At 43.2% G+C, this 23,383-nt stretch overlaps 1 protein-coding gene across 1 annotated transcript in view; it reads right to left on the bottom strand.

Annotated features, from left to right (window-relative positions):
* SFXN5 (sideroflexin 5) overlaps positions 1-23,383 on the bottom strand; it is a 141,558-nt gene that overhangs the window by 94,771 nt on the left and 23,404 nt on the right. The window contains exon 3 of the mRNA XM_045017488.1: positions 14,513-14,590. Coding sequence (XP_044873423.1) covers positions 14,513-14,590 — 78 coding nt within the window. The remainder of the gene's footprint in view (positions 1-14,512; positions 14,591-23,383) is intronic.

The following is a 23,383-nucleotide window of genomic DNA, read 5'->3' as shown; positions in this document are numbered from 1 at the left end:
TTTTCACATTTTTTATCCTCTAATTCATTTTCTGTTTTCAGCAAGTCTACAACATTTTTCCAATAGATTCAACACTGTGAATAGTTGGTTTTGCCAGCCGGTGGCTGGCTCCTGACAGCAGGTCTCTGTTTTAGCTAGGGATTCCATTCACACTTTCTCTGGCCATGTTAGAGATGGAGGGGCCAAATTCTCATCTCATTTACACTACTGTGAATCCAAAGCAGCTGCACTAAAGTAAGTAGAGTTATCCCAGAGTTATGCTTGTCTGAATCAGCCCGTGGTTTCTAAATAAGGGGCTACTTTTGGGCAGTCTCCTACCACAGGTGTTCCTATTTCACACAGGAGTTACTGTACATCAATAACATAGAATTATATACTACGTGTCAGCATTCAGGGCAACCGCACCTGAATTTCCCCTTCATGGTTCAGCAAGGTCACCCACTCTAGGTTCCCAGATCCTCAGCGGAGACTCACATTTCTCTCTCTCCTGACCAGGGTTTTTCCAGGCAGCACAGTTCCGTGCTTACGCTGAGAGTTCCCCAGAAAGTCATACTGCCTAAGCAGGCCTGCTTTGCTTTCTCCACAGAGGCTATAAACAGAGCAATTGCCCACAGTTACCACACCACTCTTTCTAAGCAAGCACATTTATTCTTAAGGGGAAAGCATGACAGGGAAAGCATATTAAAACAAGAGAAGAACCTACACACATGCTAATAAGCTTACCATAAATCACCCCAACTCCAACAAGAGCTCCGGCAGGTGTCAGTCCTTCAAACCTCACCCAGGAGCTCTACCGTGGTTACAAGTTCGTAACACCTTTTGTTCAGAACAAGAACACCCATGAATCTGAGAGTCCCTCCTTTATATAGTTTGGGCCTCTGATTTTGTTCTCGGGTAACAGGTGATGAGCAGACAAAGGTTCCCTCCTGAGGGTGAAGCTTCTAAAAGCTGAATTCTTCCACAAATGGAGGAGTTTACATTAGCATACACTTCCCCCTGGAGATTTCCTGGAAAACCCACTTCACTTTAAAAGTTCCTTCTTGTCTGCCCATTGTTTCAAATAGTTCTTTGCAGCTCTTAACACTTCCCAGGGTTTACATTAGTCATGACTGCCCCCTAGAGACATTATGTGCAATCCCAAAATAATACATAACCATTTGCATTTTTAATACAATGTGCTCCTAATGTACTTAAACTTAATCCAGTAAGGTTTACCCAGAATGCTGCAGGAAACTGCCATACCTGTCACACTAGCCACTATGCAGTTTGTGTCCCCTCCAAGTGTTTGCTACCCCTCCAGTTTTGGTATTAGTAGCAAATTTACTCAAACTTGGATTTACACAAAAGAAACATCAAGTAAAAAACAAAACAAAACAAAAGCAAACCGAACCATTTTTAAAGGACTTCACTTTCTGTGCAGCAACCCAAACGGGCAGTGGCAGACAAGGAGCTCAGCCTATGGCCATTGCAACTTTTTAAGATGACAGGTCTGCCTCCTGTTTCATTGACACATGCTTCACCACTGTGAAGGAATTGGCTCCAGGGGCCATTTGCAAGTGCTCCAAGATTATAGTCTAATCGCTCTCAAACTAGTTGATGACAAATTAGTACTTTTTAATCCATGATTTCCATGTTTCTATTTTCCCTTTGGTTCCAAGAGCAGGGACCCTACTACTTTGTGACGGATGCACCAGCAATTTGTGTAAAGAACAAGAACATGTGAATTTACGACGTCCCCGGGAGTTTCTACTGTGAGTATTCAAAAGTTGGAGGGGATAACACCCAAAACCATTAGATAATTGGGGTCCCTAGAGATTTGTAGAAAAGGATCTTAAGTTGCAGAGAGCTGCTCTGCAGCTGTGGGCCTACAGAGCTTAGCAGCAGATAACGAAGCCGGCTGGATGCATCCTCCCAACCACCTCTAGTAGTGCCACAAAGCTCCACGAACCCCAGAGTGCAACCATGCAGCTCTCCTTCCTACTGACTTCCTTAAGGCTGGATGTCTCTGGCAGCAAGGCTTTGTCACGGGCTTGGCAGACCCAGAGCACAGTGAGGAGACACAAACCCAAGTAACCCCAGGGGAATGGTAACTGATCTTTGGTTAAACAGAAGCATTACTCACTTGGGGTTCGTTGTAATAATTGGGCCTACACATTTGCCCTAATTGTGAGTCCAACTGGATAAAGTACATAAAGTTCACAAAATGTCACAATAACCTATAACAACAAATGCTGATGGGCAAAGATATGAAAAGGAGACAAAATAATTAAAATTAGCCCAAACATAAAGGCCTACTAACTAAAGTAACTCGTGGACTGTGTTAAAAATCATGCTTGATAAACAAAAAAAGTGGGAAGAAAAAAATCAGCGAACCAAAATTCATGTGTCAGAAATGGCCTAATTGGTGGACAAAATAACGAGGGGATGGGCTATTCCACCCACCATTCCCTTTGCGAGACCTTAAATTAAAAGACTTTAAGGAGAAAAATTGGCTACTGGAGCAAGCTTCACCATCATGACTGCCACCCCCATCATCTCCTGGGCCCCCAGGCCTTCGTCATCCTGATCCTGAGACACGTCCTGACCAGACTGGGACAGGGAGAGGGTCCCAGATGACATCACCACCTCTACCAGCTCCAGCTGAATCCCAACCACCACCTCGGATGAAACAGGATCCAACTTTAACAACAACAGCTCCAGCCCATCTCAACTCACTTCTTCTCTCTTCCCCAGCAGGACCGTTATTACCATCTTTGATACCATCTAAGAGACTGACAAAGGGGGGTGGGGTGGGTTCCTTCTAAAATTCTCTCCGGCTAAAGGGAAAGGGAACAAGGGATGCTGTTAAAAAAATGAAAGCCTCAATACCTTCCATTTCTTTTCTTTTTAACTGTTTTTCTTTCCTTTCTTTATCTTTAATAAAAAAAAGTTAAAAGGAGTTTGAATGGTGTATTTACCATGGCACTAAGCAAGCTGAAGTCTCTTACCCAACCCCAAACCTTGTTTAACATTGTTTAATATGGGATGGTAACTGAATTATGTTTTTACCTTTAGCCCATATATTCCACCTAAATTAATACAAGTTCCACTGTATAAGACAACACTTGAAAGTAACTCTTCAATTAAAAAATATAAAGGATGCTTCAACCCCAAACCTACCTGTTAACAGATCTGATTGTAAAAATATGAGTGTTAATTGTGCAATTTGAAGGGAATAAGTCTCCTTTCACTAATTGCAGTAACATGTAGAGTCCATGGATCTGAGAGTGGATTATTTTCTGTTCACATGCTGAAGCCTTGTCTACTCTAGGTAACTTTGGCAAAAATTTCTCATTGTTGCTGAAATCAGAGTTAGCAACACTGGAGACCTACTGTAGATGAACTGCCAGCCTGCATAAGCAAGGAAAGACCCACCCTAAGTAGGCTCAGAGGATACGTGCACGCAGCCCATCTACACTGGAATTGGCAACAGTGATAAATCTTTGCAAAAGTGTCCCCATTATAGACAATGCTTAAGAGTGAATCATTAGAAAGAAGTGAGTAGTTTTTAAGTAATTGTCTCTGCTTCTCTAGACAACGACATAAAAGTCTCATTTGGAACCCTGCTAGCCTCTTTCTTGCTCTAACAGGAGGTTTTCTCATCCTTTCGCAAGATCCTGCCTGCTCCCACAAAACTTTGATGTTAACGAGATAGCAGTCTGGAGTTTGCACCCAGTCAGCAAGTGCCAGTTGTTTCTCACTCTGGAAACTGAAAAAGATTTACTAAAGCAAAGCTCAGATTATCTATCCCACACTGAATTCCGAGTGTTTCAGCATAGCGACTGGAATGTGTGATACATCAGGGCTTGCTTTATGTACAAGAGCATCTCCTGTCATTGTTCTTTTCCCTAACCCCTTAAAAAAACTGTTTAACTCCCAGCAGGAGAAATATTGTCCCTACAGGGTGCTGCTTACTTTGCTTTGGAAGTTCACTGAGAAATATTTCAAGCTGACCGCAAGGACCTGCTAAGAAGTGGTTCTGCTTAGTGCTAGTACATACATTAACAAATCAAACAGGACATCAGTGTTGTCAAATGGTTAGAGTCAAGGGGTCAAAAGGTGCCCCAGGTCTGCCACAGAGTCACTATGGCCCAAATATTCAAAATGGGGCAAGGGGGTGCCCAACTTGAGAGACGTAGGGCTTAATACCCAGAGATGGTTAGCACCTGCAACTCCCATGGACTTCCATGTGGGTTGCAAGTGCTTAGGACCCACCGAATTACAAGGAAATTCATGGGAGTTGGGTGCCTGACTTACTTAGGCTGGGATTTTCAAAGACTCCTAAGGCATTTTGGTGTCCAGCTCCCACTGAAGTCAATGGAAGTTAGGCACCTAAATAGCTTTGTGGATCTGGGCTTACGTGCCATAGCACCCAAGTTTGAAAATTTGGGCCTTAAGCTCTTTGCTCTTGAGTTATCCATTTATAAAATGGACCTTCTGGGGATTGCGACAGGCTTCACAGATGAACTTTTATAAAGCTGTTATAGATATCCTCAAATGGAAGACAACGCAGGAATGGAAAGCATTGGTTATGGTCATTATTGTCGGTGGCAGCCAGCAGCTGTCAAGGGTGAACTTCAATTTTCAAGAGGCATCTGTGTGACATAACAGGGCACAATCCAGATCAGTGGGGGGCTGTGTCACCTCCGCCCTGCAACCTTTGGTTCCTTACAATGCCTTGCTGTAGTAGCTCCCATCTGGGCCGCTCACAAACAACTTTCCAGCAGCAAAGCCACACTAAAAGGTAATAATTGGAGATATACCAATCTCCTAGAACTGGAAGGGACCTTGAAAGGTCATTGAGTCCAGCCCCCTGCCCTCACTAGCAGGACCAATTTTTGCCCCAGATCCCTAAGTGGCCTCCTCAAGGATTGAACTCACAACCCTGGGTTTAGCAGGCCAGTGCTCAAACCACTGAGCTATCCACCTGTGTGTAACTGCACCCTGCCAGCTACACCCTGGCTCTTACCAGTCTTGGTTATGCAGATCCGAACACAATCCCAGTCCTGGATCTTCCTCCAGAAATGTATGTCTTGTATTGCCCAGCCCTCTACTGGACAAATATATTAAGTTTGTTATTCCTTTAAATGAATAATATGACAGCTTATTACCTTAAACAGTTTCCCAGATACTTCAACTTAAACACACTGGATTAGATAAAATAGCAAAGCAAGTTTATTAACTATAGAGAGAGAGATTTTAAGTGAGTATAAGTAAAGAGGCACAGAAGTTAGAAATGGTTATAAGAAAAATAAAGATCAAATGCTTACTAGTGCCTAATTTAACAAACTATATTAGATTCAAGCAAAATTTCCTCACCAAATGCTTCCAGTAAGATTACTGACCAAAATCTTCAGGTCAGGACCCCTTCCCCCAAAGTCCAGCGGCTGTTTCCTTTTGTCTTCTCAGGTACAGAGAATGTGATGGGCAAGGAGAGAGAGAGACAGACATGTGCTTTGGGGTGTTTGTCCCTCCTGTTCAGCGTTTCAGTCTCCCTCTTGAAAAACATTCCCAGCTGAGAACCAGGAGACTGAGGGTCTATGTGGAAGGATATTCCTTGCTGGGTTTTTCCACCTGTTTGACCTTCCTTAGTTTTCCCTTCCTGTTTGATTACTCTGTTTACTCCTTAAATGCACATTAAGGCACGCTCACATTTCTTCATTTAGGACAGACCTGTCTTCTAAATAGGCAGGGCTGTGGGGTTTTGAACATCTGTTAATAACATTTTACAGGGGAATCTTCTAATTTCACATACAATGTTGCCACATATATCTTACCAGGACAATACTGACCAGCAAATTATGAGTTTTCCAGTGATACCTTACAAAGCATACCTTGGACAAACATTATTACAATAGTGTGCAGGGTGTGAATATGGGGCGTATTCTGTCACAACCTCTATTTTGTTACCACGTCACAACTGGTTCACCATGCTCCTGGATTTTTTTTCCGGGTCTTAAATCAAAAAGGGAGATATGGACTGGACAGCCTTATAGGCCTTTTCCTTCCCACTAGCCAATGGAGCATTGGTTCCTACAGGGCTGTATGTTTTCAGGTGCTTTCATGTGCATCAAAGCAACAAACCCCATCTTAGAAAGGCAGAAGGAGTACTACTTCACATATGTCAGTACTTGTCTCTCAGGACTTATCTACCCGGTGGGATAATGTACGTGCACTAGGGGTGTGATTTCTAATGTGCACTAAGGCATTGCACACTAACTGGTCCATGTAGACCCTGTTGGTGTGAACTAAAAGTTCCCTAGTGTGCTTTAACGTAGCGTTCTTTAAAACAGTACTACGTTAAAGTGCACTAGGGAACACTGATTGCACACTAGCGAGTCTACCAGAGTGGTCCCCAAACTGTGGGGCGCAACGCCTAGGGGGGTGCAGAGGACCGTTCGGAGGGGTGCAGCAGGGGCTGGAACAGCCCCGCAGGGAGGTGGGGTGGGGAGGGAGTGCTACCCAGCCCTGCTCTGACCCCAGCTCTGCTCCAGCCCTGCCCCCAGAAACTCCTGCCAGCCAGTGATTCTCTGCAGAAGACATAATACCGTCTTGGGGACTGTGTTATCTTTCCTACCTGTGTGTGATGAAGCTGGGTGTGCGCACACGTGTGAAAGACGACAGCCTGCCCATTCCTCTCCCAAGCCTGCTCAGTCTCTGCCCCCTCCCCCATCAAGGAAGCCACAGCTGCTCTGGATGGCGGAAGATGCCCAGCAGGAGCTGTGCCCCTTCTGCTTGAGAGGGAAAGTTCACATGTGGAGCATCGGGGTTGGGAGTGGGGTGTTTACACACATACAGCGGTGGCTGTTGGGAACTAATTCTCCTGGCTGGGATCTTGTTTTGGTGGAACTGATTTTAGGCATTGCTTCCGGGTTCTGTTCGCCACCCAGTACGGACGGGGCCAGAGTGTCATAGCTAAGATTAAAATGCAGGAGAGAGGCGCTCCCAGTTCTGTCCTCAGACCATTAGAAAACATCCCTCAAAAAGAAAGGGAAGCAATGGGAGACCCGCTATCCAGCCTTCTGATAAAATGTAGGTAAGAAATAGTGGATTGGAGAGGGGAAGAATACAGTTTACTGCAAATGGACCTCTTCGCTCTTCATCAACAGTGGTAAGAAAAGTTATTATTCTCCAAAAGGGATGCTGTTTAGCCTTCAGTAGAGTCATTGTTCTCTGCTGTGTCTGGGACAGCGTGAGTGGCTCTTCCTGCTGCTAACATGATTGAAAGAAGAGCACAGTAATAAATATATGGCCATTATACTGGCGAGTCTCTTTTCACTTCACTGAGACTAATAGGGAAGAAATGAAACAGTTTCAAAACAACAAGTTGCCAAAACTGCATTTGGAAAGGCTCAGGAGTGAGAAGCTCCAGGGGACATGCCAGAGTGCACGCTCAGCCAATGCTCACGGGACGGGGTTGGATGGAGGCAGAGTGTCTCTCTCCCGGACTCAGGAGGATGCATTTCAAAAGCTCACATTTCTCTCTTGCTGTGGCTCATTCAATTTCTTTCAGTGACACACTTGTGTTAAAGGGGTGAAGATTTCTGGTTAGATGTCCTGAAGGTGGTGGAATGAAAAATATTTAAAAAAAACAGGTGAGGGGAAAGGCTGTCTCTTTGTTATCTGAGTGTCAAGACACTGCAATGATGGGTGCATGAGAAATATATAGACATTTCTTTTCAATTTATATTGCCATAGCTCCCACAATGTGCTCAGTTTCCTACAAACATACAGAAAACACAGAACCTAGAACCACAGAGTTAGAAGGGACCACAAGGGTCATTTAGTCTAACCCCCTGCCAAGATGCAGGATGTGTTGTGTCTAAACCATCCAAGACAGATGGCTCCAGCCACTATTTGAAAACCTCCAGTGAAGGAGCTTCCACGACTTCCCTAGGCCTCGTTCCATTGTCCTACTGTTCTTACAGGTAGGAAGTTTTTCCTGGGATTTAATCTAAATCTGCTATGCTGTAGTTTGAACCCATTGCTCCCTGTCCTACCCTCTGTGGCAAGAGAGAACGATTTTTCTCTTTTTTATGGTCGCACCGAGCTCCCAATCTACGGTTCTGTTTCCACAGACACGCACATGCTTAATTTGAGAAGAAAGATGGTCCAGCGATAAGGGCATTAGCCTGGGACTTTGGAAACCTGGGTTCATTGCACTGCTCAACCACAGACACCCTCTGTGATCTTTGAAAAGTCACTTAGGGCAGGTCTACACCGCATTTTTTGTACTGGTTTACTTAGCTCAGTTCAGAAACCAATATAGTTAAATTGGTGCAATACCAAGCATGGAGGTAAATTTATGGAAATAAGTTAACCAACATAAGCACCTTTTTATGCCAGTGTAATGCATCCATACTATATCTAAACTGATACCGTTAACTTGGTACAAAAAAACCTTTGCAGAATTAAGGTGTATTTCAGCCTTTATCTTGCAGGTCCTTGTGTGATCCACAGTGAGCCATGTACAACTGTTGTACAGCACCGTAACTTACACTAACACCGTGGCTCTTTGTTCTCTCCTAGTGGCGAGACCACAAGTAGAAGCTGTGGCACACCGACAGAGGGCAAGAGTGAGAGGAAGGATGTTCAGGAGGAATATAAAATTGCTGCAAATACTTTCATGGTCTGTTTTCTGTCTTTCTTGTTATTTAGTCTGTAACTAGGTGTTTGTTTTGCTGGGCGCTGCATTGATCCTGACTGGGACCTCTGGATGTGGATGTCATACAAATATTAAATAGCAATAGTTTACGTTTCTGGTTGATGCCAGAGCACGCAGACATTCCTATAGAGATTTATTCAAAGAAAAGGGACGCCAGGACAAAAAGGCACAATGGGATGGATGTGTTTTGATGAACATACCAGGTAGGTTGTTTAGGGGGAAGTGATTCTACTGGTTTGTTGTTATAGTTCGATAGCTTTTAGCACAGAAAGATGAAGACGTGGGCCATTTCAGTAACATAAAGTCTAGCATCATGGGGAGATGGGTTGAAAGAATGCTGCAGTTCTTTAAATTAATTTGCAAAAAACCATTCACAGCATTGATTCCCTAATTTAGTCCTTCAACAGGAGACCTTCACCCTACGTTTTACAGTGCCTGAGCAATACTGTCCATGTCCAGTAAACATTGTAAGTTCCTTGGGACAAGCACTTGTTTTTCCTGCATTGCATTTTTGTGCAGCACGGAGCACAATAAAAAAAATAGTAAAGCAGCTGTGTTGTCAAACAAGGATTCTTTAAATCTCTCCTGTGTAGCTGGTAGCCATCAAGTACGGCTTCTTTCAACTTTTACCACTGCTGACATGTCAGCATTAATCTGTTCTTCCAATCTGTGCTGGTCGGTTGGTCAGGTTGGAAAAGGGACTCTTGCAAATAGAGGACACAGATGCAGTTCTACAAATTAGATAAATGATGCAAAGAAGCCTGGGAATAAAGGACAAAAGCCATATCATAATGTCTGCAGTTGGTGAAGCTTTTTGGTTTGAGGATGTCTGGGCAGCAATACTCACGGGCTGCAGAAAATGCCACTTTTAAGGAGTATGCAGCTTTATTCAGTCCACCAATATTTCTGTGACTGCCATTCTTCTTCAGAGAAGTATTTATTCCTTCAAATGAAAATGACTTTGTTCCAATGGAGGCTCCCCACAGGAGGCAGTCTGGGAATGGCTGCTCTGTTTAGAATTGGATGCGTTATGGTCTGTACCTTCTGCTGCAAATTGGCTCCGAGTGCAAGTGTGTGTGTCATTTTCATCTATCTCCCTTCAAATATCACTAGCCACCAGAGTTTCACGCTAAAATCCCAATCCCACCAGCGGCCCTCCAAGAAGCCAGGGGGAAATCTGCAAACGAAGAGTTCGCAGGATTGGGCACCTTCCATGTAACATGTTGCCTCTCTCTCACTGCGTAGAAGCTTGTAATGAATGTAAATGAAAAAGATTTTGCAAACTCAGTAATGGGACTGTTTAAACTAGGAGCTGAGGGAAAGCTGACAGGTGCCAAGGAACACTCAGGTGGGACAAAAATCTGGTAGGGCTCTCAGTGACACAAAGGTATCTCTGTAGATGCGACAGACGTCCCATCAGCAAGGATCACACCACTGTCTCTCTAAGCTATTAGACAGGTCTGCGACTCTCTACTGTTCATTCCTAACAGGCCTAAGAGACATATCAGGAAGCCTGATTCTCTCATTGCTTCCCTTTTAACTTTTTAGAATACAGTTTTCATTCCCAAACTGAAATTAGATACTGATGCCTCTTGCATCAAAACATTTTCAGATCTGTTATGTTCATGTATCTACTTCATGGCAGAGTTCAAAAAACAAACAAACCCCAACAACAACATACCAGGCAAACCCCAAATCATTAGATTTTTTTCCTCAGAAGAAAAAGATAAATTTTTGTAATGTAATTATTTAGGAAGTTTTAACAGGTTTACAAATCATTGCCATGTAAATATCTAAAGTGTTAATCATTACAACATTGAGCTGATCTTTTTGTTTAGAGAAACATTATGCAGTAATATAATCATCAGATCTCTCTGTTTAACAGAGTATTATCATATTACAGAGTGAGCCTCTTTCTGCCACCCAAACTGAGTTATTTCTGGGGATTTTATTAAACTGAGTGAAATGACTGACTCTACTCATATTTATCAAACCTTGCATGCCTGTCGAATGTTAACATTCAAAATAATTGGACAGGTGTGCTAGAGGGGTGGGGGGACTGGTAGTATCAAAGTACTTTAGTACTGAATAAACAGTACCTAAATATCTAAGTATCTATCTGTCCTCTGTCAATTTTGCTGGGTACCTAATTGATGCATTGAGTTTTTCCATAACAACAATCTCCCATATGTTTTGGAACCATTCCTCTAATTTTTGGCTATTTTTCTTTTCCCAGTGAGAGGTTATCAGTAGTCTAGCAGCTACTAGCAGAAGAGATGCATTTTTCACCTGTTTGAGTGTGTCCATTTTCCCTAGGAAGCCCCTGGGAACAGGTTACAATCTTAAACTAATGGCCATTTTGGTGAGCAGGAGAACAGATCTATCGTTCCAGATCAAACAAAGAGGGTAGGAGGAGTAAGTGGACAGCTAACAAGTCAATGTGAAGTTGAAGACAATGAGGATGAGGTTGTGCTGTGAGGAAAAAGGGAGCGCAAAGGAGTCAGAGAGGAAGGTGGATAGGGAGGACTCGGGGGCAGTAAACGGTGGCTACCTGGAGGGGGAGTGGAGATAAGAGGCAGGCGGAGTGTTGTTTGAAGAGAAAGAAAGAGTGGTAAGGGTTGGAAGCAGCAGAAGAGAAGCTCTACACCTCACCTCACTCCTTTGCGGACTACTTGAGGTGGAGCATGTGAGAGGAGAAGAGGTCACTGTGAGAGTGCAGCTGCAGCGGCAGTGTCAGGAGCGGGGATCCAAAGTCCCTGTAAGTGCCAGGAGATAGAGGGAGAAGGAGACCAAAAAACCATGGATGAAGGTGAACTTTGAGATGGTGTGTGTGCAACCACTGGGTATTCCAGAGGGAGCAAGAGAAGAGGAGGACACGGAGAAGGCTTGAAAGGGAAGGGCTAGAGGTGGTGATGGGACAGGGTGCAGGAAATGAGACTGGTGGGGATGGAAGTTGGGTCAAATATCGCACAGAGGCAGAAGTGGAGTTGGAATTTGTGGTGGTGAGAGGGGGTGAGGAATGGGCAAAGGGAAGGGGAGAACAAAAAGGGAGAAGCAAGGATAAGGTGGAGATGGGAGTGGGGAAGGGAACCGGTGGGAGGAAGGGATGATAACACAAAAGAGGTGTCAAGAGAGCGAAGAGGGAGTAGTGGCAGAACATGGTTAGGAAAGAGCAGCCTATGGGGTTGACAGGAGCACACGCTCAGCTAATGCAGACAAGAGCAATAGAACAAATAATGGAACCAAAGACTGTATCATAATGAATATGCCCAGAGGCAGAGTTAAGGCTGGACATGGACTGGAACTGTGACATTTCATCGGCTTTTGAGCACTTCACTTTGCAGCTATAATATTTTTTACATAGATAGTTCTACTTAAAAAAAAAAATGGAGCATTTCTTATTTTGTGCCTGGATCAGCTCTGGCTATTTGCTCTGCCTGTAAGAGGGCTGATTTTGTGCAAAATTCTGGCTGGTTTTCTTGCATTTTCTAGAGGATTTCTAGATTAAGATTACCCTGGTTTCATGCTATTGAGCAACAGCTGAGCTTTCTAAAATAATTTCTTCTGAACGCAACGAAGGCTGTGCTGCAAGGCTGTGAACCTTTCCCCAGAGGATAACTGGGGATGAAGAGTGTTTACTCCAGCATCTGCCTCATAAGGAGAATCATGGCAAGCAGGGGCAGAGCCAGTTCTGGATGGAACGGTCCATGACTGTTCCATTTCAGAAGGTTGAATCTACGTAGAAGGAAAAATCTCTCTTTAAAAGCCCTGCCAAGAAGATAATAAATGTATTAAGAAAATATTTGATGTTACAGAGTTTCTGACTGTCTTTTACACTTACATTTTTCATGTACTGGAATTGTTTCACCAAGCAATGAAAACAAACTAAGCCCAGTTATTATGCCTTTGGCTGCAGCTGGGGAATCCTTGGCAATAGCCACTGAATGGAAAGAAGGCAGTTTTGGATACTGGCAGGGTTAGTGTAACACAAAACTGAACTCTCACTAGAAAAAGTCAGGTGGGATATTAATTTAACGTCTCCCTCAAAACAAGATGTTCTCTGGACTAAGACTTGATGGTAGGTTTTTGCTGGGCTGTTTGAACAGCTGATAAGGGTTTCACAGAAGTATTAGTTTATCTTGTAGGACTTCAGCAAGCCAGAGATATCTACTTTTTCAACCAGTTTTGCTCCCACCGTCTAGAATTTCATCTAGACCTCACATCCCTAGTTTACTTATGAGACTGTCATGTGGGACTGTGTCAAAAGCCAAAAGTGCTTCCCTCTTCCACTAGGCCAGTAACCATGTCAAAGAAGAAAACCACACACACTGCAGCTTCACTTAGGTGTCTAGACACCTATCTCACACCTAAGCCCCAGTGAGATCATAAACCAGGACAAGATAGCTGGAGGAGCCGTACAATGTAAGTGCATTTATTTCAGTGAGGCTATATCAGCAATTAATGTGACCCTTCAGAGAAGCAGGGTTTATAGACAACTCTGGCTGCCAATATATGGACATAGTGACGTGCCTGGTGAGAGACTTCAGCTTAGTGAAGAAAGCAACATATTTTTTAGGATCTAGAACTAGCAAAATACCCACTTTGTGAGAGCTGGAGGGTAGTGATGGTGCTGGTGGTGAATATTATTCTTAATTGACACAATTCTTTAAACTCAAATGTTATGCTTACTTTTAATAATTTTTATTTAACATGTTTACAGGTTTTTAAACCACCTCTTGTGGAATTTTGCTCAGCAAAACTTTTTTAAATGCCTAACCCCCTCCCCCCCAACACAAAAACAAAACACCTGTCAGGGATGGTCTAGGTATTCTTGGTCCTGCCTCAGTGTGGGGGGAGAAGGCCCAGATGACCTCTCAAGGACCCTTCCAGCCCTACATTTCTATGATTTCTATTAAATTATTAGTATTAACGTGACACACACCAAGTTACGATGCCCAGTGCCAAAAAGAACATGGAATAGCTAAAGTAAGACATCCAGTTCCTTCCAGAAGGAGCATATACTGGCATTACAACTAATGCCACATGAGATCCCAGCACTGTGACAGTCATCAGCTGTCCCATCATTAAGGACTTATTTAAAAAAAAGTAACACTTACTAAAAACAGATCAGCAACAGATGACAACTTGTGGTAATCATGACAGTACAAACCCAGGAAAGTACCAAACTGGTGATTGGCTACAAAGACCTACATCAGTGGTCCCCAAGCTTTTTGTGACCAGTAGCACATTCATGTTTTCAGAAGAGCGTGGCGGGCGCCAACAATTTTACAAGGTTTATTTTGTATTTGTACATTAAATAATACAAAAAAACATATTTAATATTACATAATATATGAATCCAGAGAGAAGAGAGAAGCCGGAGAAAAGCCGCGAGGACAGCCCTGGAGTACTCTGTCCCCAGCAGGCGTGGGGCCGTAGCTTCTCTCCGGCTTAAGCCATGGCCCCGCACCTGCCAGGGACCGAGAACACCGGTGCCCGCAGCCTGCAGCCCCAGAGTTCTCTGTCCCTGGCAGGCGCGGGGCCGCAGCTTCTCTCCCCTGCTGGGAACTAGGCAGGCCTCGCACCTGCCGGGAACAGAGAACACTGCGCCCGCAGCCTGAGTTCTCTGTCCCCGGCAGGTCCCCTGATGGGCACTAGGCGGGCACACATAAATGCCCCGGCGGGCGCCATGGCGCCCGCAGGCACCATGTTGGGGACCACTGACCTACATCAAATTTGTTTTTCTTCAGTAAAGTAGTTGTCCATGCACAAGTAGGAACCCAGTAAATAACTGCTCAGATGTATTACCTCTTTGTTGGTGACTCCAGGGGGCAAAGTCCCATGTTTATAATCCTCCAGCAACTGCACGGCTTCTTTAAGACGACTCTGCAAATACATAAAACAATAAAGCATGATCAGTCATATTTGTTCTACACTGACCACGTTAGACCTAAGGCTCTGAATCTAGGTTACAGGACCACGTGCAAGTCTTAAAGCACACTTCTTTATGCAAGCCTCAGGATAGGTGTATTTTTTATATATATACACATACACATTTAGCACATGTATCTGTATTTGATTTATACTATCAGCTTTTTGAGACAGGGACAGCATCTTCCTCTTTGTTTGTGCAAGTATCTAATAATTATGTGGGATACACAAAAGAACAAGGAATGCTGGCACAAACGGTATCAGAAAGTCTGTTCAGCTGAAGTCTTCTTAATTAGCGTGATAAATCTCATTTACCATCTCATGATGGAGGCTGGATTTATAACGCAGCTAGGGAAATACTTTTTTGAAGACAAAATGACCTACTCAGGTGCAATGGACAGTGCATTTATGGGGAATCAATTCATACCTTGCACCAAACTCTGAATTCCAGACACCATCAAAACACCCACTGAAGTGAAAAGGAGTTTTGTCTACATAAGGACTTAAGGACTGAAATATACAGTAAAGTAAATTCAAGCCCTCAAGAACTGCAATAAGAGGCACTAGCCCATATAATTAATCTGTATTATTAAAAGAAAACACACACACACACACACACAGTGGTCACCCTTAAAAATTCAACATCTACTAACAATTATTAAACAGCACATTTGATTCTAATCTCAGCTACATCTGTGTGGAGCAGAATACTCCACTGAAGTCAATGCTGTTTCTACTCTCAAATGGGTGTACCTTCACTGAAATCAATGCAGTTATCCTGCTTGACACCACAGGGCCGCCCAGAGGATTCTGGGGGCCCGGGGTCTTTGGCAGCGGGGGGCCCCGCTTCGGCGGTAAGTCGGCGGCGGGGGGTCCTTCCGTTCCAGGACCCGCCGCCAAAGTGCCCCAAAGACCCAGGCGGGGACCCCCCGCCACCGAATTACCACCGAAGCGGGACCTGCTGCCGAAGTGCAGCCCCCACCGCGGGTCTTTGAGGCACTTCGGCGGCGGGTCCCGGAACGGAAGGACCCCCCCGCCGCCGAATTACCGCCGAAAACCCGGCTGCACTCCGGCGGCGAGTCCCGCTTCGGCTGTAATTCGGCGGCGGGGGGGTCCTTCTATCCCGGAGAGGAAGGACCCCCCTGCCAGCGAAGACCGGGAGAGAAGAAGCTCCGGGGGCCCGGGCCCCGCGACAGTTTTCCGGGGCCCCCAGAGCGAGTGAAGGACCCCGCTCCAGGGGCCCCGAAAAACTCTCGTGGGGGCCCCTGCTGGGCCCGGGGCAAATTGCCCCACTTGCCCCCCCCTCTGGGCGGCCCTGTGACACCAACATAAAGGAGATCCGAATCGGGCCCCATATATCTGAGATACAATAATATTTTCATATACTTCAGAACTGATTTAACTGTGCTATCTCGGGTACCAACATGTGGTAGCTGTTGGCAAATGTTGGTATTTTAATGATGACCACTATATTGTCTATATACATATTTGGGCCAGATTTTCAGAATCAGTGTTGGCATCATTCTGCTCCCACTGAAGTTAATGGGAGTTTGATTGCTGAAGTTAATGAGACCAGAATTAGGCGAGAGCTGAGGCCTTTTGAAAATCCCACCCATTATATACACATAAACACATACAGAAATAAGCAACTTCCTCATGTTGCACTAAAAGGCAGTTTTTAAATATTGCATGCATTCTAATTATCACAAGTATTGATATTCATGTATTGCTGAATCAAAAAGTCCCATTGGTTCCAGAATATATACCCATATTTAAGGGGGAAGGATGACCTTGCAATTAAGCACTGGACTGAGACTTGCAGGCCAATTCTTTTGATGTCCGGTAATAAAAAGGGGAAAGTAATCTCCACTCAATTAATCCAAAATGCAGAACAACAAGTCAGGCTGTAAAGGCTGGCTTCAGTGAGGGCCACCGCTTTTCCAGTGCCCTGCCAAACCTGCAGTGAGGCTGCAGAAAATGTCAACGGACTAGGGAAATATTTCTCATTTATTTAAAAACCAAAGACAATTCATATTATTTGCCTAGATGATGGATTCCCTGCAGGAACCTTAATGTTTTTAAATGTTACTGTCAGGCTTGTTTAGTTGAACATCCCTGCACTAGCCGTTACGACTATTATTTCTAGATAGGGATGCTTTATAAATAAAGATTTTTTTTGAACATGATGAAATCTGATTATAATCTACCTAGGTAGTTATGGCCCTTACCATTATATCATAGATCCTCACAAACATTAATAAGCTTGTCCTTCCAAAAATTAGGCAAGTATCATTACAGCAAAACTTGTTCTTCTATAGGCTGGGCTAATTGCTGGCAGATTATTAGTGCCTTTTTGTTGCAAACATCAAAGAATACTTTGTTGTTTTCTTGGAAATGCCGGCAGTTAGGCCAATCCGAAATTGGCAATAAATGAATGACTAGTGCCTTTCAAGCGTTCAGTACATAAATGCATTAATGAAAAAGTGGCAATCCCAGCATTCTACAGAGCAAATGTGTTGTGGATGGATGAATGCCCATTTTTGCATACACTAACCTAATTCCATATATATATCCACATATTTTTGGCCTTGGTATTACATTTCGCATTGGCTTACATTTATCAGCAGTGATTCAGCACAAGTGTAAAAGTGAGTCGTCTTTGTAAAGACACCTAATGAGGTTTAATTTCAGGAGACATGAAGAAAGAAAGAATTCAGGAAACATTCAAACAGCTTTAAGGAAATATGAACCCTAGAGCAAGCTTCTTCTCTTCAAACTCGGCCGTGGAGGTCGGTCACGGTTACTGGGACCTGCACTGCTGTCCCTGCTCTGGATTTGCCTGAGAGCAACTCCACCGGTAACAAGCTGCTTCTCGTGGGGTGGAATCACCCATTCTCCAACTTCTCCAACCAGAGGCTCGTGCTCACCAGGATTACCTCAGCAGGTCTGTCTTCAGATAGGCACCTGCAGTTTTGCCCCTCGGGAATTGTGACATGGTATATCCACAGTAACCACACAGCCTTGTCAAAACAAAGTATCGTTTATTCTTAATAGTCGGAACACCAAACAGCACAAGACAGCAAGGATTTGAAAACAATAAAATAGCCTAAACACAGGAATATCTACATAGCACTTACCATTCCCGTCCCCCTCCCCCCACAGTGTTAGCCAGGTACCCCCAACTTCTTCAGACTCCTGCCACAGAGACTCTCTCTGTCTCTGCCTGTTCCCTGAATAGCCCCCATCAACTGACCCTGCTTTCTCTCAAGAGAGGGACTCTATTTAGTATCCTTTTGATCTTAAGCCCCCAGCCCTGGCAGAATAAGCCTTTCAAATTTGCTGGAGCCACAGCAGGAAGTCCCTTCCTAATTATTAGCCCAGCCACTGTTCTTGCAATGGCCCTTCAAGCATTTGCCCTAGAGATATTTTATTTCTAGTCTTTGTTTTATGGAACAGCCCCTTTTGACTCAGCTCCAGGAGTCAGATCACAGCCCTTACAGCAGTTGGACAATCATAGAGCATTCAGAGCATTTGTAAGCTAATACAGAGCAGCCTTCATGTCCTCCACGGTCACTCAAATGTTTTATCATCCATATCTATTCATTTAAGGCAAGTTTCATCAGACACATTACCTGGTAAACTCAAATCTCTTTTCAGAAAGCACTAGCCTCATCTGAAACCTCCTTGTCCCCCTGCCTACTTTCTCTGAGAGGTTCTAGAACAGGGGTAGGCAACCTATGGCACGGGTGCCAAAGGTGGAACTTGAGCTGATTTTCAGTGGCACTCACACCACCCGGGTCTTGGCCACTGGTCCGGGGGGCTCTGCATTTTAATTTAATTTTAAATGAAGCTTCTTAAACATTTTAAAAACCTTATTTACTTTACATACAACAATAGTTTAGTTATATATTATAGACGTATAGAACCAGACCTTCTAAAAACGTTAAAATGTATTACTGGCACGCAAAACCTTAAATTAGAGTGAATAAATGAGGACTCGGCACCCCACTTCTGAAAGGTTGCCGACCCCTGTTCTAGAATCACTCTAGATTTATATTTGATCTTGGTTTGGTTTGCTGACTTAATGAAGATAGGCTCCAGCATTATGAAGTCACCCTACACTAGCGTTGGGGACATCCGGGGTACAGGCAGAAGTACTGGAGAAAAACACACACACCCTGCTCCAAAGAGGAGGGATTACGTCAGTATCCAGGCTCTGGAAAACTGTAGACACACCAACTGGAACACACCACGAGGTATTTAAAAATAATGAAATGATCCTCCTGGAATTAATCATCCAGAGATTTAAACTTTTCACAGTCAAGCAGCTTTAATATGTGAGTGAGGGGAGGAGAGTTTGGGTCCTTTCCTAGCAGGAACTGATTTACTTTACAAAATATACATATTTGTGTCTAGATATGACAACGACGGGCACCTTAAATGCTTACAAGTACGGCTAGTCATATGTCCTGTGGTCAATGCCAGTCACAGATCCCACAATTTTTACAAATAAAAAAGGACTGTACGGAATTATTTGTACTTTCGCTTAAATAAACAAGAAAAGTTAGTTTTTTAGCCCTTATGGTTCTCAGAATAATCTTCTTAAAGGGAAAAAATGAGGAAGTGCCATCTTCCTAATCCTTCCAGTAGATAGTGCTTCTGTAGAGTATTCCTCCTTTTATATAAAGTGGTTAGAAATGACAGGAAAGTTATAAAGCCCTATAATTTAAGAATTATAACAAACTCTATCAAAACACCACCAAGTATAAGAATTTTATCAATATCATGTGCATAGTAAGGGTTTATCCTACCTGAATGAGTTTAATTTTTTTTTTTAAATAAAAAGGTACCTCATGTATATGAAAATATACGAGGCCCTTTTGAGAACGAAGGGGGGAGAGAGCAACTGAGATAAAATTATGACTTTTGCATTTTTTGCCATGACAAAAATTGATTTTTTTTCCCAATTCATCCCCACCCCAGACAACACAATTCTGATACTCATAAAGGAAGGGAATATTTAAATGAAACTAAAGAATAGGAGAATCTGATATGGCAAGGCAGGATCCAGAAGTGAAAAGTCAATGACAACTGAATGAATAATAAGTAAAGGATCCAGGGAAAATAACCAATTTTCCCTACAAAGCTCCACAATAAACCAGTATTGCCAGCTCAAAATACTGGAGAACCATTCATGCTCGTTATTAGTATGGGGGCTTGGGGGGCAGGGTTTTCCACTGCAATTACCTATACTGTGTGCCTTGCAAATTATCTACACAGCACAGCATGTAACTTTGAATGAAAGTCTAAAGTAAATAAATGAATGGATCTGTGTTCTATTTTTTTCCTCTTCTCTTGAGGGAATCTTAGTAGTTACTATAACAACCCTGGCTGGATCTCATCTTGTTTAGTACAGCAACAAACAGAAACAAAAAAGCCCAATTTTTGCTTTTAAACTTGCAGTCTCCTTAAATGTCTCCTTTTGGCTCAGCAGGCAAAAAATAAATAAGGCTTTATGAAAGGAAAGAGCCTCCAAACAAAACAGCTGAGGGTTGTGGAAGATTACAAAAAGGCTTAAAAAGAATTTATGAGTGTCCTCTAACAAACAAAAATGTAAAACATAGTGATCAGACTAAGAATATGAAAGGCACTTGGTTTAGACTGTTCAGTTTGTTTTAATAAAATATTAACTGCCCCAAAACTTTTCAATACAGAGTTAAGATTAACCAGCAATGCCTCATGTAATTCCACAATGCCGAGTGCACCTGTTCTTTAAACCTCCAAAACCCAGGAAATACAGAATTGCGATACACATCAGTCCAATGACACAATTTGCACTACTAATCGTTCCTCTGACCCTACGGTGGCACAGCATTATTATGGTGGGATGATGCCACCACAGTTCAGGTTGCACCAGGATTTCTATTTTCTGAATGGTAAAAAAGGCCTGCAAAAATTCTGTCTGTTGGTCAGAGGATCACTCTGAATGTTTATTGTGTACTGCTTTATTTTTCTATAGCAGTTTGTGGGAGGAAATATCATTTGAAGTTTGCTATGACTGCTGCTGCTTACTGGAGTCTTTTGTTTTCCTTCTGTTTAATTTAAGCTATTTTCCTTGACAGTACCGTACTTCTAAATCTGTAAAGTACAATCTGAGTCTCCATGTGGATTTTAGGTAACTTTGAAATATCACCTCTTAAACCAGAACCTGTGCTCTCAGAGCAAAACTTCCAGAAGAAGCCCCCACGGAATGGAGGCAGAGAGCACCCAATGTGCACCACACAAATTCTCAGAAAGCTGTGGAAATCAGGACTCTTAACTCTCAACATATGGCTGCTGCTCAGGTTCAATAGCCGCAGCTATCCAATTATTTGTCTGCCTGAAAACACTGGCTTGTAACAGAGCCCCAGACCTGCTGCAAATACGCAAATTTACTTTCTGTGGCTCGTCAACTTGGATTGAGCCACGTTGTAGAGATAATATGTTAAAAGTTATTCAGGTTAAAAGTTGATTCCTCAGAGGGGCAGTAGGTGCTGAGATCAATCTTGAGTAGGTTATATCAGTTTGGGGAGGATCAGCCCCTAAATTGATCCTCAGTTGTGTGCAAAAAAAAAGTTGTAATATCAAAACGATATGGTTCTTATTATTTGGAGGGGAAGGGGCCATATCTAGAGAGCACCTTGTTCAAGTGACCTCAAATTTGGACCAGTAAGTCTACAATGGATGTCCAGAAGGCACTACAATTTTCAAGACAATCCAATCAAACATGTGGATTTTACATAACTTAGAAAAATCAGGTATTAAACATTAAGCTAGTCTCATCCGTAACTATAGTGGAGCTACTGCTCCACTAGAATGATTCACTGGGGATTGAACAGCTCAGGGGATTGATCATAGGATATGGAGCCTTCAGGTGCCTGGTTCAGATTCACTACAGTCCAATAGTGACTGAAGGCTGTTTGGCAGTCTTCATCCAATTCCTAGCTGGCAAATGTCCACCTTACAAATGGACTTTCTTGATGTCCGTCTCAGCAGAAAGGTTGAGGGCTCAACGGGTCATGGAATCTGAACTAGAGGTGGTACCACCAGATCCAGGTTGAGAAACAGTGGCAGTAGGGGATTTCTATTCTGAGGATACTCAGAAGACTGCAGGATTATCAGACTGGTACCTTTTCATTGAATCATAGGATTGGAAGGGTGTGGACTCTGCTTAAAGGGTTCTAGATGCTTTTTGACCTATGTCGCTCCAGCATTTAATGACAGAGCTAATTAGACTCAAGAGTTATAGAATCATAGGACTGGAAGGGACCTCGAGTCATCACCTAGTCCAGTCCCCTTCACTCATGGCAGGACTAAGAATTATCTAGACCATCCCTGACAGGTGTTTGTCTAACCTGCTCTTAAAAATCTCCAATGATGGACATTCTACAACATCCTTGAGCAATTTAGTCCAGTGCTTAAGTTTTTCCTAATGTCCAACCTAAGCCACCCTTGCTGCAATTTAAACCCATTACTTTTTGTCCTATCCTCAGAGGTTAAGGAGAATAATTTTTCTCACTCCTCCTTGCAACCTTTTATGTACTTGAAAACTGTTGTGTGCCCTCTCAGTTCTCTCTTTTCCAGACTAAACAAACCCAATTTTTTCAATCTTCCCTCGTAGGTCATGGTCTTCCTGAGCAAGCAATGGTTTTGACTTCACAAAAAGAAGTTTGCTTCACTGAACTTCATACTGACTTTATAGAAAGCATGTTCATGAATCATTCGCTCATGTTAACTTAGTGGCAAGTAAATGGACCAGCGAAGGATTAAAATCCTGAAAAAACATTTGCAGTGCCTCTGACAACTGAATTCACAACAGCCTTTTTCTTAGCTTTTTATGAGGCAAACACCTCTGAACAGCTGCTCAGTTTTTGCATCATGCTGAATATTATTACATAAAGACACTTGTGGCCACCTCCTGATCCATTGCAGCCCACTAGGGTTTTGCAATGGGATTTGGTCCTACAGGATGCAGAGGGTTCTCCTGCCCTAGTGCAGAGTAATGGATCATGACTAAGAATGTCTGCTTTTGAAGTCGCTCTTTTAAAAATGCTTTGGAAGGCACTTATGGGTCAATGGAGCAACTCCAGTCTTACACTGGTGTAACTGACAGCAGAACTTATCATGGGATTTTTGAAGGTGCTCAGGGGCCCAGTTTTATGGGTCATAGATTCCAAGGACAGAAAGGACCATCCTGATCATCTAGTCTGACCTCCTGTATAACACAGGCCATAGAACTTCCCCAAAATAATTCCTAGAGCAGATCTTTTAGAGTGAGAAACATCCAATCTTGATTTAAAAATTGTCAGTGATGGAGAATCCACCACAATCCTCAGTAAATTGTTCCAATGGTTAATTACCCTCCCTGTTAAAAACGCATGCTTTATTTCCAGTCCAAATTTGTTGAGCTTCAACTTCCAGCTACTGGAGCATGTTTTATCTTTCTCTGCTAGACTGAAAAGCCCATTATTAAATATTTGTTCCCTATGCAGGTACTTATAGACTGTGATCAAGTCGTCCCTTAACCTTCTCTTTGTTAAACTAAATCGACTGAGCTCCTTGACTCTATCACTATCCGGCGTGTTTCTAACCCTTTAATCATTCTCGTGACTCTTCTCTGAACCCTCTCCAATTTATCAACATTCTTCTTAAATTGTGGGCACCAGAACTGGACAGTGTTCCAGCAGCAATGGCACCAGTGCCAAATAC

Source organism: Mauremys mutica, chromosome 5, assembly GCF_020497125.1.
Source record: "Mauremys mutica isolate MM-2020 ecotype Southern chromosome 5, ASM2049712v1, whole genome shotgun sequence".
NCBI classification, from domain to species: domain Eukaryota; kingdom Metazoa; phylum Chordata; order Testudines; family Geoemydidae; genus Mauremys; species Mauremys mutica.
The sequence above is the reverse complement of the archived record's forward strand: the minus strand, read 5'-3'. Positions and strand labels throughout refer to the sequence as shown.